Source organism: Oryza glaberrima, chromosome 1 (genome assembly GCF_000147395.1).
Source record: "Oryza glaberrima chromosome 1, OglaRS2, whole genome shotgun sequence".
Classification (NCBI taxonomy): Eukaryota; Viridiplantae; Streptophyta; class Magnoliopsida; order Poales; family Poaceae; genus Oryza; species Oryza glaberrima.
The window spans coordinates 33,223,062-33,240,875 of record NC_068326.1 but is presented as its reverse complement, the minus strand read 5'-3'; the positions used below and the strand labels follow the sequence as shown (position 1 = coordinate 33,240,875).

The following is a 17,814-nucleotide window of genomic DNA, read 5'->3' as shown; positions in this document are numbered from 1 at the left end:
CCATCGCAGTTGTCCCAATCACAAAACAAAATCACAAGAATCTCAATCACCATAGGACTCAGAATCATCAATCACAGTAGCAACAATTGGAACAATATGAACAACACAAGACAAAATACATGGGTGAAAGAGGACTTGCTGGCAGAGGACGGAGGCGGAGGCGCGGCTGGAGGCGTCATCGGCAGAGGCGGCGGAGGTGGAGACCGCTGCCGCCGTCGGGCCTCGGCCGCCTCCCCTCCCGCCGTCGGCCGCCACCGCGCCATGGCTCCAGATCCGTCGTCCGCCACCGCGTCTCCCCTCGCCCCTGCCGGATCTGGCGGCCGGACCGCCGCCGTGCCTCCCCTCCCGCCCCTGCCGGATCTGACGGCCGGGCCGCCGCCGCCGTCCCTGCCGGCTCGGTGTCGCCACGCCTCCCCTCCCGCCCCTGCCGGATCTGGCGGCCAGGCCGCCGCCACCCTAGCCGGCCCGGCACCGCCGCGCCTCCCCTCGCCACGGCACAGAGAAAGAGAGGAGAGATAGAGAGAAGAAGTGGAAGAGATAGAGGAGAAGTGGAGAAGAGGGAGCCGGCCGGCCTTATCTCCTCATGTGGGCCCGCTGGGAGAGAAGACATATATATACAGTGGCAGAAGTCATCCCAAACGGGCTAGGACTTAAAAGCCGTTTGAGGTGAGTAAACCTCACCTCTGACGGGCTGTCCGGCTGCGACCCGTCACAGGTAACTAGTCACCTGTGACGGGTTAGGACTTAAACCCGTTTGAGGTGAGGTAACCTCACCTGTGACGGGTTCTATTTTTAACCCGTTACAGGTGACTAGTTACCTGTGACGGGTCGCAGCCGGATGCCTCACCGATGATGGCATCCCGTATGATCCGTCAGAGGTGACGGTCATTAGTGACCATTTCGATTGCCCGTCATAGATATCCCGTCAGAGATGTGAGGATCTGGTGTAGTGACGGTCAAAAGAAGAACAGCGTACTGCCTGCTCTGCTTCTCCGGATCGATCGATCATTCATTCGCTCGCGCTCAAAAAAGAAATCTCGGCCAATCTCTTCCCGGTGTGACCCGTGACGAGTCCCGTGTCCATAGGCCGATCGATCGGCCTCCTGTCTCCGCTGCCCGTTCGCCTTTTGTGTTTGTCCCGGACTCCCCAACTGCAGTTCCACGATGCGTGCTCATCAACTTTTGGTCCAACTGTCCAAGTACTCCAGCGACCGAACAACGAGAGAGCTCGCTGGGCGCTCCTGTGTGTGTCACAGTCCGCTTTCTGACATGTCAGTATCAGCTACTGCTAGCTCGCTCGCCGCCGGGCTGCGTCGCCATGGCCAATGATTAAAACCAGGTTGGGCCAAACCAAACGGGCTCATGGCTATCCGATTCGGCGACCGTGGAGCCCGGCCGGTCAAAGATGGAACAGGCCTCCTCTCCTCGAGATTTTTTTTGTTCGCCGAGGAGCCGGATGCAAATCCAGTAGCGCTGATACAGTTGTCGTGACTGACATATGGGTCTAGACTCACACGTCAATGTCTACTACTATATTAACAGTACTGCAAACAATTCTCACTGTGAGGAACCGAGGGAAGGGAAGGGAAGAGCGGAACTGATTACAGCCATGTTGGCATTGCGTTGGTGCATCTGTGGCGCTTGTCTCCGACCAAGGCGCAGCGGCACTCGTCGTGCTGGCTCTGAACCTCTGTGGAGTCTGATCAACTGCTGGTGTACGGACACACTATGAACGCACAGTGCCTGGGATGCGTGATCCGCTTCTTTGCTTCGCCCAGATCTCTTACGGTAATTTTTCTTTTTCTTCCTCACGTCGACGAGTCGATCAGATAGATCTCCGATGTGGCAAAAACACAACGTTCGCCTACGTACGTACACGTTCGCTGAAAGTTCGGACGCACGCCGTACGTGCGACAGAGCTTCGGGCAAAATGTTCAGCATGGACAGATAGTCTATACAGCCATACAGGTGGCTTGAGTCAGATATGATACTGTTGAAGCAGTCCACAGTATAACAATACAAGTACTACTTCTACAGCTCGTTTATAGTAGCATTATGTACTCTCCCCACTATTACGCCGTGTTTAGTTCCGAAATATTTCTTTAAACTTTTAACTTTTTCATCACATTAAAACTTTTCTACACACGTAAACTTCTAACTATTTCGTCACATTGTTTCAATTTTAACTAAACTTTTAATTTTGACGTGAACTAAACACACCCTTAAATGGGTGATGCAATGATGCATGTGGAGCAATTTGCTTCCGTAAATTCTGAACAAAATAATTGCGTGTATGTGATCAAGCCACGGTAACGTAGAATACAGGGAAAGGAAAGTAGGTGACGGGCAAGGGGCAGCAAATATCTGTCTGCCATATTGCCTTCGATGTGTCAGGTCAGCCCGATGACACGTACGCATATGCACATACGATCGCGTACGACGCAGTTCAAGAATCAGCAGTTGATAGAGTTGTTTATTTTGATAATATTATATTACTATCTAAGTGTAAAAAGATTACAAAGATTCAACAATATAAATCTATTTGCTTACTTAATATTAGTTTTAATTTTTTTTTATCGAAATTGCTACAAATAGAATTACTGAGGTTGTTCAAAAAGTAATTAGCCCAACTCAAACTTTCATACCTGAGAAAAATATCATGGAAATCTTAGCAACAAAGGCTGGAAAATAATTGAGAAAAACTTAGTAGTTAAATGATTATTACATATCATATCACGTTTCTTTTGGCAAGGAGATGAACATAAAAAGAAATATAGTCTTGCATGATGGGATATTATATGTCTGACAAAAAATCAGGGTGGACTTGGAGTTTATAATTGAAAATTCAAAACCAATGTTTATTGAACAAATGGTTTTAAGTTAATAAATTAGCAATGTGTTTGGCAAGATTTATTGAAAAAAATATACTTCGATAATCTATCAACAAATCAAGTTGAGAGGAAAGAAGGGGTTTCCTATTTTTTGTCGGGACTTATGAAAGTTAAGAGCACATTCTTAAATATGGGTTCCTAGATAATTAATAATAGTGAACAAGTCAGATTCTGCAAGAATAAGTGGATAGGAAATACCTCCTTTAAAGATAGGTACCTGCCTTTGTATTCTATAGTTTGAAGGAGAAACTCTTCGATTGCAAATGTTATGAGTTCTGTTCCGCTGAATGTTTTTTAAAGAGCTTTAGTAGGCTATAACCTGGTCAATTGGCATAACTTGTGTGCTTCGATCATGGTTGTCAAGTCGTAAAGTCGAGTCGAGGTACCCCTGAACCAACTTGTCGACTTGGTCGACTAGTCCACGACTAGCCCACGACTTGGTCATGCAAAAACAGTGGATGCAATATATAATCTTTACTAGTATTATACTGTGCTAAGGAATGTATATAATATAAACTATGGACTATAGAGTTGCAAAGCAAAACAATAAGTCGACAAGAAATAAAACTAAAGTACTAAACACAATAAGCCAATTAGCATGGTGAATTGGTGATTTGCTATGACTAATCACAACTAATTTACGGCTGAATTTACGACTAATCTACGACTAACCACGAGTAACCACGACTAATCGCACGACTTGCTATTTGGTCAAGTCATGGCTCTTAGTCGACTAGCTTGACCGACTTTACTACTAATCGCGACTAGTCGGGCGACTTGATAACAATGGCTTCAATTGTGCATATCCATTTGACAGAAGAAAGTGAAATATTTAAATGAAATTTTCATCAAAATAGTTACTCGGTTCGTTCTATATACTTAGCTTTAATTAATAATAGTTATATTGGGAGGAACAAAATTAACTGGATACTTAAGATGCCTCTTAAGATTAAGATTTTTATGTGGTATCTGCTTAAAAGGATAGTGTTAACAAAGGGCAATTTGGTTAGGAGAAATTGGAATATTAGTGTGAGATGTTGTTTTTTCAATAAAAATGAGGGGATCCATCATTTATTCATGGAGTGCCATTTTGCTCTGGAGAGCATTACAGGTTTCTTATGGTTTATATCCTCCACATAGTTCATCTCATATCTTTGGGGATTGGCTTGTGGGTATTGATAAAGAAAATATGAAACCTATTATTTTAGGAGCATATGCTATATGTTGGATTCTATGGTTTAGGAGAAATGATTTGTTTTTTTTTGACAAATCACCGCTCAAATATTATATGTAGGTTTTTTTTGGGCAACGTGCTGGATCCGGTTTTAGGCTCAACTATAAAGGTGTGATGATGGCATTAAGCTAATAAATACTGCATGTCGTAAACTCGAGTCAAATGGTATGCAACTTTTCACCATCTTGTGGGGTCTTTACCTTGTATTGGTGCATATTAGTTTATGCTTGCTTCATGTTATTTGGGCGAGCTTTTTTAGATTTGTTGGTGTGTGCTCATTATTGTGTGAATTTGTGTAATAATTGGTTGTAACTCATTAAGTAAAGATGAAAATTTATTCTGTTGTCTACTCCCTCTGTTTCAGGATATAAGATGTTTTGACTTTGGTCAAAGTCAAACTATTTTAAATTTGACCAAGTTTGTAGGAAAAAGAACATTTTCAACCAAAGACAACTTTATTATGAAAATATATATTCAATTATTTATTTGATGAAATCAATTTAGTATTATAAATATTACTATATTTATCTGTAAAATTAGCAAAACTTAAAACAGTTTGACTTTGATTAAAGTCAAAACGTATTATAACCTGAAATGGAGGGAGTAGAGTAGAAAAAATAGTAGGCGTCGGGAAACAGTAGTGGGTGTATGCTTTTAGGTCTTGATCGAAAGTGCTTCCTCGTAGGTAAAACCATTCAATCTAAGCATAGCTTTATTCGATTGATCTTTCTTTTTAGTTGTTACTAAAACAACTTTTGTAGACTCTTCTTACCTTAGACTCTTATGTGTTGTTCATATTGATGGCATTTCAAACCATATCATTTTCTTTAAAGTTTTAGTAACAAGATTTATTTTGGCTACAATTTAAACAACCCCTCAGCTCTAAACTGTATATGAATCGAATTAGGAGAAACTGTATATGGATTAGATAACCGGTATAGTTGGTCTAACATTTTTTTTAAGTCTGAACAAAACCCACTATAACATATCGTCAATAATCTATTATATTATTAAAACAGCCTTGAAAGGAGGCACCACGTTCGCTGTGGAGGCTAGAAATTCCCACATTAATCGAAGAAAAAGAAGAAAATAATAGTCCAAGTAGAAATAATATTTAAAAATAGCTGAAATTCGGAATTAAAAATAAGCAATATAGAAAGAAGTTTCCAAATAAGAATCCAATACGAGATTAATCAAAATTCGAAATAAAAATAAAATTAAATCCAAAAATAGAAAAGGAAAGGAGAATCCAAGTAGGAATACAATTTAAAAATAGCTGAAATTCGGAATTAAAAATAATGAATATTGAAACAAGTTTCCATATAAGAACCCAATATGAGATTAATCAAAATTCGAAATAAAAAAAATAAAATCCAAAAATAGAAAAGGAAAAGAAAGTCCAAGTAGGAATACAATTTAAAAATAGCTGAAATTCGGAATTAAAAATAAGCAATATTGAAAGAAGTTTCCATATATGAACCCAATATGATATTAATTAAAATACGGAATAAAAATATAAATAAATCCGAAATTAGCAAAAGAAAATAAAATAAGAGTTCAAGTAGGAATACAATTTAAAATTAGCTGAAATTCGGAATTAAAAATAAGCAATATTGAAAGAAGAATCTATATAAGAACCCAATACAAGATTAATTAAAATTTCGAATAAAAAATAAAATAATATCCAAAATTAGAAAAATTAAAAGAGAGTTCAAGTAGGAATACAATTTTGAAACAACTGAAATTGAAAATAAAAAATAAAATCATTAAATGAACACAATAAGGTATTAACTAAATTTTTTCAAAAAATAAATTCTGAAATTAGAAAAAGAAAAATAAGATTTCAATTAGGAATACAATTTATAAAGAACTAAAATTTGTGATAAAAATGAAGACTATTGAAAGAAAAGACCATCTAAAACACATGACGAGATAAATTAAGTAACAAGCCTATAAAGGAGTAGAGTGGTGGCGGTTGATACGACATATAAAATTATTAATAAAACATCAAATGGAATCCTAATAACGATTAAAAGGAGGGACATCAGGCAGGCCAAGAAGCAAACAAACAAGTAAGGCGGTTGCCAGGACTTCTAGAAAGTAAAAAAAAATAAACCCCATTGATAATTTTATTCGATTTTTAAAATCTCAATGACAATAAAAAGGAGAAGCAGCGGGCGGGGTGTTAAGAGTATAGTTGCAGAGCCGCCAACGGTTGACGGAACTTCTAGAAAATAGAAAATGAATTCCAACGATAGTTATGTTTGATTTTTAGAATCACAATGACGATAAATAGTTGGCGGCGGACGGGCTGTAGAGGGGCATAGTGGCATCGTTTGATGGGACTTCTAAAAATTATAAAAAATGAAACTACAAGTCCAATTTTTAAAGGTTCGGAACTTCCAAAAAGTAAAAAAAAAAAGCAATGATAATCATGTTCGATTTTAAAATCTCAATGACAATAAAGAAGGGAGGCAGTGGGCGAGCCGTAGAGGAGTACAATGGCAAAGCCGCTGACGGTTTGGCGGGACTTCTAGAAAGTAAAAATGAACCCAAACGATAAATATGTTTAATTTTTAAAATCTCAATGACAATAAAGAGAAGAAACAGTGGATAGGCCGTAGAGAAGTATAATGGCAACGTTTGATAGGACATCTAGAAATTATAAAAACGAAACCCAATGTGACAATAAACACTAAAAACTATAAAATCCAATTTTTAAAGATTACAAGAAGAATGAATAGAAATAGTGGTAGATCGAGCAAGCAAATAAAGAAGGAGATGACATAAGGGGTAGCAACTGGTGTGACTTTTAAAAACTATATAATTAGAAACACGAGGATGATAAGGTTTGGTCTTTTAAAGTCTTATTAAGACAATGAGATAGTTATTTAATAAATTTTAAGTAAAATCATTCTTAAAAAATATATGATTTTGTTTAGGTGCTAGCCGCGTAATTGCGCGGGCCACCCAGCTAGTTTTTAGTACATGTGCCTTGGCATAACATCATAGTCAGTATGCATCTCCAAGAAATTCTCTATACCATGAAGTTGGCCGTGGCAAAGCGCCCCACCCACACAAAACACACACAAAAACACAAAAGAAAAAGATAACACCAAAAAAAGTACTGATGCGCCATCTCCAAGAAACTCTTTTGCCATCAAATTCATCAGAAGATTTACTCGTCTCACAATGCCAAGTTCATCTCCACATTTGAGTCCTCTAATTTATAAGCACGTATGCGCACGACTTCAAATTTTTAGCATAGTAATTAACTAGCTTTTGTCCACCTAATTAAGTAACCTTAGATTTGGGCTACATCCTTTCTTTTCGAAATATAAAGATTTAGCCTATGCCAACGCATGCTTTATATATTTGCTGAACGCCTCAGTTATTAATCAGTTTTGTCAGATAGATCAGTACAAGTTTAAAGCCTACACATATCACCTTTAATAGCCACTAGCTCCAAAACAAGACAAATTGTTAGTTTATGGTCCCAACAACAGCTAGTCGTCCTATGGTTAGAGTTGTTAAACAAATCGTTTAAGCCCCAAAGTAAATGCATATTTCCTCCGTCCGTACAATCTTTCATGGACGAAGGAAGTAGCTGATGAAGTACAATTTGGAATTTCCATGTCTAACATAACTGGGACATAATTTCTAGATGCTACAAGCTTTTAAATATTCATTTAGGCAATCAAAGAAGATTATTACATTATGGTCTATCACAAATAAAATCGTAGAGCCTCATCTTTTCGCTTATGCTTATACTTATCAACCAAACTTTGAATTTTAAACCTTAAATTTGGTGTTGATTTTGAGGTATTTTATTGAAGTTTATTTTTCAGTCTTTGCTTTTAGATCGCTAAGAACATACATATAATTTTTTTTTCACAAATTACTTTTCGTTTGCAAATATATCGTTTCGCTTATTCCACGAATAAGCGAAACAATAGATCCTTATGTATCATTTGATATATATGTCGTGACTAGGGATGTAAGTAGCTAACCCACGAAATCTACTTATAGTCTAATAAACCACATCCACTTATTTTGATCTATAAGTGGGTTTGTGGCTGACCCACTTACACTCCTATTCTTTTGCCGCCCTCTGCCTTGCCAGTATTGCGTTTAGCATTTGCTACTCACAACTCAATTTCATCACTTCTCTTTCTTCTTCAACTCAGTGCCCTCACGCCACCATCCATTAGATACACCGTATATCACCTCTCACCACCTCGTAATGACTCCAACAATGAGTTTTCCCCAGTACCAACATTGGCCCACCACTCATGCCCCTTCTCTCGTGGCTGAGATGATTCCACTATCGCTCCGTCCATTGCACTAAGTCGGGGACACTTTCCAACTTCATCGCGCGGCCGCGGCTCCCTTCTCCCCTTCTTTTCCTATTACAGTACACCATAAAAAAATTTAAAAAAAATAAAAAGTTAGAAAAATTTATGTATAAAAAATTTGAATTCAAATTCAAAATTAAATTGGATATGTAAACTTTTGAATTATAAACTTTGGGTCTATAAACTTTATATGTATAGAAATACTATATATAGAAAATATTTGAATTCAAATTCAAATTTAAATTGGATATAATTCAAATTCAAATTTGAATCGGGTCTATAAACTTTAGATGTATCGAAATACTATATATGAAAAATATTTGAATTCAAATTTAAATTTGAATCGGATATAATTCAAATTCAAATTTGAATCAGATATATAAACTTTAGGTCTATAAACTTTAGATGTATAGAAATACTATATATAAAAAAAATATTTGAATTCAATTCAAATTTGAATCGGATATATAAACTTTTGGTATCTAAACTTTAGATGTATAAACTTGAGGTGTATAAACTTAGGTGCATAAATTTACTAAAATAGGAAAGTAATACGGTGTAAAAAAAGGAAACCAGGTGGAGGAAGGGGGAGAGGGGGGGCTACCCGATTGCTCTGGGCGAGCGAGGGCGATCGCCCAGTAGCATTTCTGAACTTCCTCATCCCTCACCCTCCTTACCTTGAAACCTAACCACCTAATAGCTCGTCTGAAGCATGAATCACGTAACAAATCACAATGCTAGAAATAATTGTGATTTTGTCCCAAAAAGCATGTTGAGTAATGTTTATAGCATCTCCGATTACGTGTATAGTAGATAGCAACTTTTTTTTTCCTCCAATTGTAGATAGTGTTAGAGTTTGTGTCGAATATGTGTACGTAGTTGGTTACAGTTTAGGACTTGGAGTTGTAATAGGTATTAGGACTAGAGTATAAGTCGGACTCTATCCTAGAATCTCTCATAAATAGAGGAGCGTGCTTGTTGTAACCGCTTGTAACCGCATGGCGACTTAGCATAGCGAGAGGGAGCGGTTGCTTGCGTCGACCGACCGTGAGTCGTTGTAACTCTGATACGCTGTAATATGCTAGATCGGAGAGGAGCGCCCGTAATCAGTGCCCCGGAGATGTAGGCTACGGCTGAACTCCGTTACCAAATATCGTGTCTCGGTGACGTGTCGTTTTGGATCTCCTATGGCGTTTTCTTCTGCGTTTAGCTACCGACGTCGATTTCGGGGCTGGTTTTATAACAGATAGTAAGATAATGTGATCGCTTTTCTTACTCTCAAGCTTAAGCCATTTTTTATATTGAAATGATCAAAAACCAAAACAATTAAATATAGAAGTTATCTGGTACATTATGGATTCGACTGTGTACACACCAATAACAAATGCCCACGAAAAAAAATACCAACAGAACCGAGTTACTTACATCTTATTCTGTTTTGAAAGAGGAATTAAGCACGGGGGCAAAACCCCCAAACACTTGCCACAAAATCGGCACACACCAGTTAAAATTAAGTCGGTCCAAATCAAAGAGTTTTGTACGTCAAACACAACGGAACGCGAAGGCGCACACAGCAAAACGTTCGCAAACAATCTGTCCCGGCCCGGCCATTGGATCAGCCATCAGCACTTGGGAATATCCGACGGCGGCGGCAACATCTTCTGACTCGGCAGAGGGCCGTCGTTGACCAGCCACGCCATGGACAGGCCCCAGCTCAAGTGCACGTCGAAGTGACAGTGCATGAGCCACACCCCTGCCACACACATGCACCACATGTCAGCTAGCTGTCGTCACTGCATTCGGAGTCAACGGAAGTCGATGCAAACCAAGATTTTGCCAAATGTGATGCCGAGATTCTTACCGGGATTGTCGGCGAGGAACCGAACGGCGACCCATCCGCCGGTGGGCACGCTGACGGTGTTGCGCTCGACGGGGTCGACGAGGTTGTAGTTGGCCGGGTCGTTCACGGGGTCGTAGTTGCCGAACCCTTGGCCGACGACGAAGAAGTTGAAGCCGTGCATGTGCAAGGGGTGGCTCTCGGCGCCCTGGATGCTCGTGCCCTGCAGCACCAGCTCCACCGACGTGTTGAACGCGAGCGGCACCACCCTCGTGCCGTGCGTCACGAACGTGTTGTTGGGCGGCGTGCCGGTGTAGTTGAACGGGTGCGGCGGCGCGGTGGGGAAGTTGGCCATCAGCACGCCGGCGTACCGGCGCTGGTAGTGCGCCTCCAGGAGCGCCGCCCTGGGGCGGACGAAGGAGTTGTTGTTGATGGACGCGGCGAACTTGGTGCCGTTCGGGCCCTGGCACGTCTGGTTGGACGGGCACGGGTCCGTGCCGAGGCCGACGGTGAAGAGCACGTGGCGGTCGACGGCCCGCGGCACGCGCGCCGGGTACCGCGCGGTCGCGAGGCTGCGGAACTTGCTCGAGAAGTTGGCCACCGCGTTGGTGTCGTTGTACCGCGGCAGGGGCGGCAAGGGGAGGTTGTTGTTTCCGGTGGCGCTCGCTCGAGTCGGGGCGTACTCGAGGACGGCCACGGCGGTGGTGTTGTCGAACGTGCCCTGCGTGTTGGTGTATGGCGCGATGGCCATGGCGTAGGCCGGGGAACCCGGGTTGGGCGCCGTGGTGAGGAGCAAGTTCATGGTCTGCCCCGGCGAGATGACGAGCGTCTTGGCGGTGAACGGCTTGACGTAGTTGGCGTCCGCCTCGACGACGGTGAGCGTGTGGTTGGCGATGCCGAAGAAGAGCTCGTCGTTGAGCGCCGAGTTGATCAGCCGGAGCAGGTACGTCCTCCCTGGCTGCACCTTCACCTTGTACGTGTCTGCCACGAGCATCATAGAGACATAAACAGACAAATCCGTGATTAATTCATGGGCCAATCAGGAGAGGACAGAGCATCTCACCTTTGGACGAGCAGTTATAAGTCGGGCCAGGAAGCCCATTGAAAGTGTAGGCGTCGGAGATATTAGGGCCTGCTCCCGTCTGCAGGGCCTGGTTGATGACAGCCTCCGTATCCGCATTGAACCACTCACCTACACAAGTGTACGCATTACGAAACACCGTCACAATTTCAAGTTCAAGTGCCATCACACAGGGGAGAGGCGTCACGTACCGAACATGATGGGAGGCAGCTCCTTGTAGGGGCGCGGGAACGGGAAGCCCTCGCCGCGCTTGGGGAGGATGACGAGAGGGCCGTAGAGGTGCACGCGAAGCCAGGAGAAGTGGGCGTGCCACCACAGCGTGCCGCGCTGCCCGGTGACGGTGAAGTCGTACACGTAGCTGCCCCCGCCCTGGATCGGGCACTGCGTGATGTACGACGGCCCGTCCGCCCACCCGTTCCGCAGCTGCAGGATCCCGTGCCTGCACGCACATATGCATTGCCATCGTCATGAGATCGATCACACACGATCGAATTGCATGAATACGTTGCGGGATTGCGCAAGAATGTGTGCGATGGTGTTTGGCATTACCAGTGGAACGAGACGTTGTAGTTCATGTGGTTGTGCACCTTGACCACGAGGCGATCGCCTTCCCTGACCACCAGCTTCGGCCCCGGGAACTGCCCGTTCACCGTCGGGATGCTCTTGGTCACGCACAGCCGCGTCACGTTCGTCATTTGCACCTGCAGAACACGGCCAGAAACATCAATGCAGCCACACATCAAGAATGGATCGACACGGCCGGCCATGTACGTATATCGATCATGCTCGTTAGAGATGTACATTGAACGTGTAGTGACGGGTAAGGCCGGCGGTGAGCGTCGGCAAGGCGAGGAGGACGGCAAAGGCGGCGAGGAAGCGGCATGCGGAGGAGGAGGAGCCGGCATTTCGTAGGCCACGGGGAGTGCCCATTTCGGATGCCCAGCCCAAGCCGTGCGGCTGCCGGGGCGCAGCTTTTGAACTGGTTTTGTGGTTGCACTTGGAAGCAAGAGTGAAGTGGTGCACTTGGCGAGAAATGAGTACGGGCTCTCTATATAGGGGATCATCATGGGTTCGTGCCCTGCATGGTGGGAGGTCACAGCGTGGTAGTGGTTGGCCGAGTTGGTAGGAGTCCATAGAAAAAAACTGCTATTGGGCCACTCTTTGCTCCTGCTTTGTGCACCTGGCTAGGGAGTGCAGAGGGCCTGCTTGCTGTCTATTGAGTATATCGAATTGCAGTTTTCGGCAAGGCAGCTAATTTTCAGATGTATTGCTACATCCATGCGAGTATGCGATGACCACACTAATTTAGTGATTTACAATGGACTACTATATTAATTAACTAAAACATATTCTGGTGTTCTTTTTTTTTGGAAAAAGAAACCAAGAGGCGTGTGTAATAAGCTGCAATGTTAAGATTGGTGCTGTTATCTAGTAGTATAGTGTGTTGTCCTCCCTATGAAGCATACCTATATAACTTTTTGATGAAAAAAGCATAATAATATATGACTTTGAGAGCCAGTTAATTTTCACAGAAGGCATAGAAGGTGAAATATCAATTCCTAATTGGATCATGAAAGGCTTGCTTTAGGAGGTCATGCTTCCTGCTTGTAAAAAACAACATTATTTGTCACCTTTCTTATCTTAGATCAACTTCCGCTGCATTACCTTGCATGCGCCTTTTTATTTGTGAGCCTTTGAAGCTAACCATGCATGGCCCTCCAGGTCAATTCTATAAAACTTCATCAACCTTTTCCTCTAGTTCTTTGTTTCTCAAGAATTTGTTTTTTGGGAGATTGTTGTCGGAACAAAAAGAAAAAAGGAAAAAGAAAGGAACTAAATAGTGCCGTTACGTTGCTTGGAGCTTGTGTGCAAGTTGTTGAAGTGGAGCCAGAACATTCTTTTTTTATGTTTTTTTCTATATATGATTCATTTCATCCAGTCATCCAAATCAAGTGAACAGAAGGCTGTTGGCCAAGCGGCTTTTCCGATATGGATTTAACTTGACATGCTTGTGTCGCCTTGTTAAATTGGGGCCCAGTCAAATATAATTAGCATAAACGAATTGTTTGTCATGGCAACAAATATGCCAATCACACATGTGTTGCCAAAATCTTGACAAAGCCAAAACTTGACAGGTTTTGATAGTGTCAATATTTTGGCATGGTAACAAACCAAACCAACCATAAGCAGCTATCCAGGTATTACAGTACTTAATCTTTGCTGGTGTAGGCTTATATAGGCCTGCTTTCTCAATGAACTAGGATTAAATAAATTTGGCACCTTCTTCATCTTCTTCCAGGTGACAAACATTCAGCTGGGTTATCTGGACAATAATATGGAAACCTAGATGAGGCAGTGCGAAAAAAAATTGCTTATTTTTGTCTCATATTGGGAATGTTGTCAGCTTTGGTATAAGTACGTTTGGCATAAGCAAGAGGAGTTCAGGGCACGAGGAGAAGAATCATCCTGTAATTGGAGGCTGGAGGTAAGAGGGGACATTTTGCATGGAGATCTGTTGGTGTTTGATTAGAACATAAGCAACCGCCATTATTAGCCACAACGCCTAAACCTTTGCATTCCCTGATATGGAACTCTGCACATTGCTAGTTTTTAATATGAACCAGGTGTTCTTTATGGCTGACAAAAAGAGTTTTTTCGAGCTACTGTGCGTTATGGTCCTGTGAGTACTAGATTAGCACAACTCATCGTGTTAGTTGCGATGGGACAAAATACTTTTGTGTCACCAGTTAGATGTGGTTCTACGACAGAATTTGTGCCTGGCTTCAAGGTAAAGTAACAGTTCCTGACGAAAGTTTCCACAGCCGTCATGGAGTTGTTGAGGGGGCCTCCTTTGCTGCACTTTCCTCGTGCTAATGTGCAATCTTTCTGTATAAATTAACTATATAATACTACTGGTTGCTGCAACGAACTCTCTGCCTCTGTCAAGAGCCATAGATTGCGGGCGAAATTACCTGCACTAATCGAGGCTGGCCGGTGCCGAGTTGCTGTCCTTGTTGTAGCCAAGGCCCCGACTGATCGACGTTTCGCAAGTCGCAAGTGTTAGTCGTTGAGAAAACTACTCTCGACCTATCGCGAGCATAGGTGTATGGATATCATTCTGCAAGCACGGGCAAAAAAAAAACTTTTTCTAGAGAAGAAACAAAAATTGCTGGCATCGATCGATCTCACTTGCAACACTTGTCGTGGGGGCATCACATGGCCATGTCCGTGCTGCTTGCAATTGCACACCCGGCTCATTCTGCCCGGTGTCCCCGCACGCTGCACGTATGGCGTACGCTCCCCGGCCTCCTCTCGCTGCCCTCACGAAGTCACGGCCTCACGGGGCGTGTCGTCCTCGTCCACCCAACACCACACATGCGCCCCCGCCGTTCGCCCAACAGGCGGCACCGCGGCGAGATGGCGAGCATACGTTGTGTCCTTGTCGACTCGTCGGTCACAGAATCTCGAAGCTGTCCGTGTCACCAGGATCTTCCCTTCTCTCCTTTCTCTCTATAGCTTTGCTTGATTCAGGACCACGGATTGTTCTCATGAAGCCCTGACACTAGTCACACGCATTGGCCACATGCATTTGCAATTTCTCCTACTAGTGGTACACCGTACCTAGCTCCAGCTAGGGAGGAGGAGGCAAAGACACACCATGCTGCAGAGGCAGGGCTCTCTCCCACAGCCGCATTAACTGCATCCAGATTCAAGAACGAACGCACACACTGCTCTGCTTTCCTCCCGCCCGTATTAACTCCTTGGCAAAACGAAACCTGGACTATCTCAGCAGTAAAACTACGGTTTTTGCGAGTCCATTGCTGGTACAAGCAGTAAACACAAGACAAGACTGAACTGCAGTACTACTGCTTATGAATCAATGAATCAACCAGGGACCTTTTCAAACCTTCAAGCTACTACAACATGATCGGTGATCACTATCCTATTCCTACCTAGTCAGATGCCGCGGATGAAAGTGAAGCAAAAAAAAAGAACTGCCGGTATACAGCTATTCCCCTGTGGGCTGTAACAGATATTCAGAAAAGAGCAAACCACACGACGTCCCGGAGGCCACAATCTTCAAGCAACAATCTGCTGCCGCCGCCGATGTCGACGCCATTAAAGGTCTTAATCAAAGTCTACTGCTGCATGAGTACATGATTTCATATCAATCACCTCAAGAACCAATAACATCAGCAGAGAGAGAGAGTGCAAAAATGCCCAACTAAGCAGGTGCCAGGAAAAGATTTTATCATCTGAAGGAATACAAAAACAGTATGATTATGAGCTCTGATAGTCTCATTTCATCTCAAGCCCCGCCATCACCTACATACCTACCTCCTACTCCCTAAACCCTCCTCTTGCCCATCCCTAATCCACTACTAATACCTAGAGTACAACAGAAGAGAAACATAGCGAAGTATCTACAGCTCCCAAAATTAATCTAGACCAGAGCTCCCCGCCGCCGCCGCCGCAGCCGAAGCTTCAAAATCAAGCGCACGAGGAGGCCTGGCGGCGCGGCGCGAGCGCGAAGAGGGCCTCGAGGTCGGGGGGCTGGAAGTAGCCGTTCTTGGGCGGGCCGCGCCTCTTCCCGAAGTCCGGCACGGCCTTCCTCGGCGCCGCGGGGCAGGGCAGCGTCGCCGGGATGCGGCACTCCTCCCGCTTCGGCGTCTCCCATCCGCCGCACGCGTGTCCTCCTCCGGTAGAAGCCGCCGATGCTGCCGCGGCCGCCGCCGCAGCCGCCGCAGCCAACGCCTCTGCTTTGCTCTCCATTGCAGGATTCTTTTCCTCCTCGCCGAGAAATTTGGTTTCCCTTTTTTGAAATGGGGGATTTGGGAGGGAACTTGGGAGGAGACGGCGGAGAAGGGAGATTATAAAGGAGGCGAAGACGGCGGCGGCGGCGGGAGGAATTTGGCTTGCAAAGGACGGAATTGGACGGCTCCTTACACCGCAAGGAGGAGCTGGATCGGTGACGTGGAGCCCTACCCGCCCTCGGATTGCGGAACGAATTCAAGCGGGAAAACGCGCGGGGAGAGGCGGGAAGCCACCGGCCACTGTTTGGGTTTGAAACTCTTTCAACTAAGGACAAACATTATCCATATTTAGATATAAGTCCTCCCTGACAACGATGTAAGGGGCTATTTGTAAGTTAAGGGTCTTATACAGGGTTGTTTTTGGATAAAGGAGGACAATGTCGCCTTGGATTCCACTGCGTTTACGTTTGCGGTGTGCGGGAGTGTAGGGGTGCCAGGTGTACGGGAAGTGATGGGTTCAGCGAATACGGTGGGCCCGGGCGCCACCCATATCCACGACTCCGCTTCGTCGCGTGGTCCGGGTGTTGGTGCGCCCCGCGGGACGCGGGGCCGAGCTAGAGTTGCGGAGTCGTGGGTCCACCTGAACCGGGTGCGGGGCGCCGGAGATCTCCCAGCTGTTGGAATGATCCCTTCCGCCTCGGATTCCTGGGGCACGTGGGCCCCGCATCGGAAGGAGTTCGCGTGGTCCGGTGTGAATCCGTTGCTCGGTGCGTTGACCCCGTACGCGGACGGCTCGCCGTCGGGTGGGCCCTATCGTAAGCCAAGGCCCATAACATAGGCCTCTCCAGTTCTCAAGTGGGCCAACCAGTTACAATGAGCCCATGACAACGGAATAAGGAAAAAGTACACTGAAGGTCCCTCAATTCGTTATCGAGTTACAGAATCGTCCCTCAAGCGAAAACTAGATACCGGGCGTCGTTGGTTTTGTCTGACATGACGGCTGAGTCAGCGTGGGATCTACGTGAGCCCCACATGTCAGAGTGCCAGGTCATCTCTCTCCTCCCCTCTTCTCTCCCTTCCCGATCTCTCTCATTTCTCTCCTCTCTGCAGGGCGGCTGGCGTTGGGGAGGAGGTCCAGCGGCGGCGCGTGCGACCTCGGAGGTCGGACCATCGGAGAAGCCCGGGAGGCGGCGGCGGCGGCGGCGACGACGACGATACGGGATAAGGGAGGCGGCGGCGGCTGCGACGCTTGAGAAGGGAGAGGCGGCCGGCGGCGCCGACGCGGGAAGAAGCTGTCTTCGTCGTCGTGCCCGCTCCGCCTGCCATCGCCTGCTCCGCCCGCCGCTGCCCCGCAATCACATACTCCCGCCGGCGACGCCGCTGACGGCGCGGGCGCGAGATCTGCGGCCATGGACGACGGCGGCGGCGGCGTCCTCGCTCTCCCCGTCCCGCTCCCGCAGCGCGCCTGCCCGCCGCTCGTCTCCTCCGCCGGCCGGCCGCTCCCCGCGCAGTCGGCGGCGACAAAGGTTCCCGAGGATGGACACCGGCTGCTGCTCCGTTGTCGCCACGATCGCCAGGCACAGCGTCCTCTGCTGCACCGTCACGAACGCGTTCTCCTGCTTCAGCGCCACCGCCAAACTCCAGCGTCAAGTCCGGACTCGC

The 17,814-nt window shown here is 45.4% G+C and overlaps 2 protein-coding genes across 2 annotated transcripts; both read right to left on the bottom strand.

Annotated features, from left to right (window-relative positions):
• Positions 1-9,797: 9,797 nt before the first annotated feature.
• LOC127767347 (putative laccase-5) lies at positions 9,798-12,407 on the bottom strand. Its single transcript, XM_052292653.1, has 6 exons — positions 12,200-12,407; positions 11,948-12,099; positions 11,590-11,837; positions 11,381-11,509; positions 10,342-11,298; positions 9,798-10,233 (listed from the first exon to the last, which is right to left on the bottom strand). The coding sequence occupies exons 1-6, from the start codon at positions 12,326-12,328 to the stop codon at positions 10,103-10,105; spliced, it is 1,746 nt and encodes a 581-aa protein (XP_052148613.1). The 5' UTR covers positions 12,329-12,407; the 3' UTR covers positions 9,798-10,102.
• A 3,029-nt stretch (positions 12,408-15,436) lies between these two features.
• On the bottom strand, positions 15,437-16,263 carry LOC127759213 (cyclin-dependent protein kinase inhibitor SMR4-like). Its single transcript, XM_052283966.1, has one exon. It carries the CDS (start codon positions 16,169-16,171, stop codon positions 15,890-15,892), a length of 282 nt encoding a protein of 93 aa, XP_052139926.1. The 5' UTR covers positions 16,172-16,263; the 3' UTR covers positions 15,437-15,889.
• Positions 16,264-17,814: the final 1,551 nt, after the last annotated feature.

What these genes read in the sequence shown, in the direction of transcription:
- LOC127759213 (XM_052283966.1), bottom strand. Translation starts at nt 16,171, where the DNA reads ATGGAGAGCAAAGCAGAGGCGTTGGCTGCGGCGGCTGCGGCGGCGGCC.
- LOC127767347 (XM_052292653.1), bottom strand. Translation starts at nt 12,328, where the DNA reads ATGGGCACTCCCCGTGGCCTACGAAATGCCGGCTCCTCCTCCTCCGCA. An exon ending in TACAACGTCTCGTTCCACTG is followed by an intron (nt 11,838 to 11,947) that starts GTAATGCCAAAC and finishes ATGTGCGTGCAG; the next exon opens with GCACGGGATCCTGCAGCTGC. An exon ending in TTATAACTGCTCGTCCAAAG is followed by an intron (nt 11,299 to 11,380) that starts GTGAGATGCTCT and finishes TGCTCGTGGCAG; the next exon opens with ACACGTACAAGGTGAAGGTG.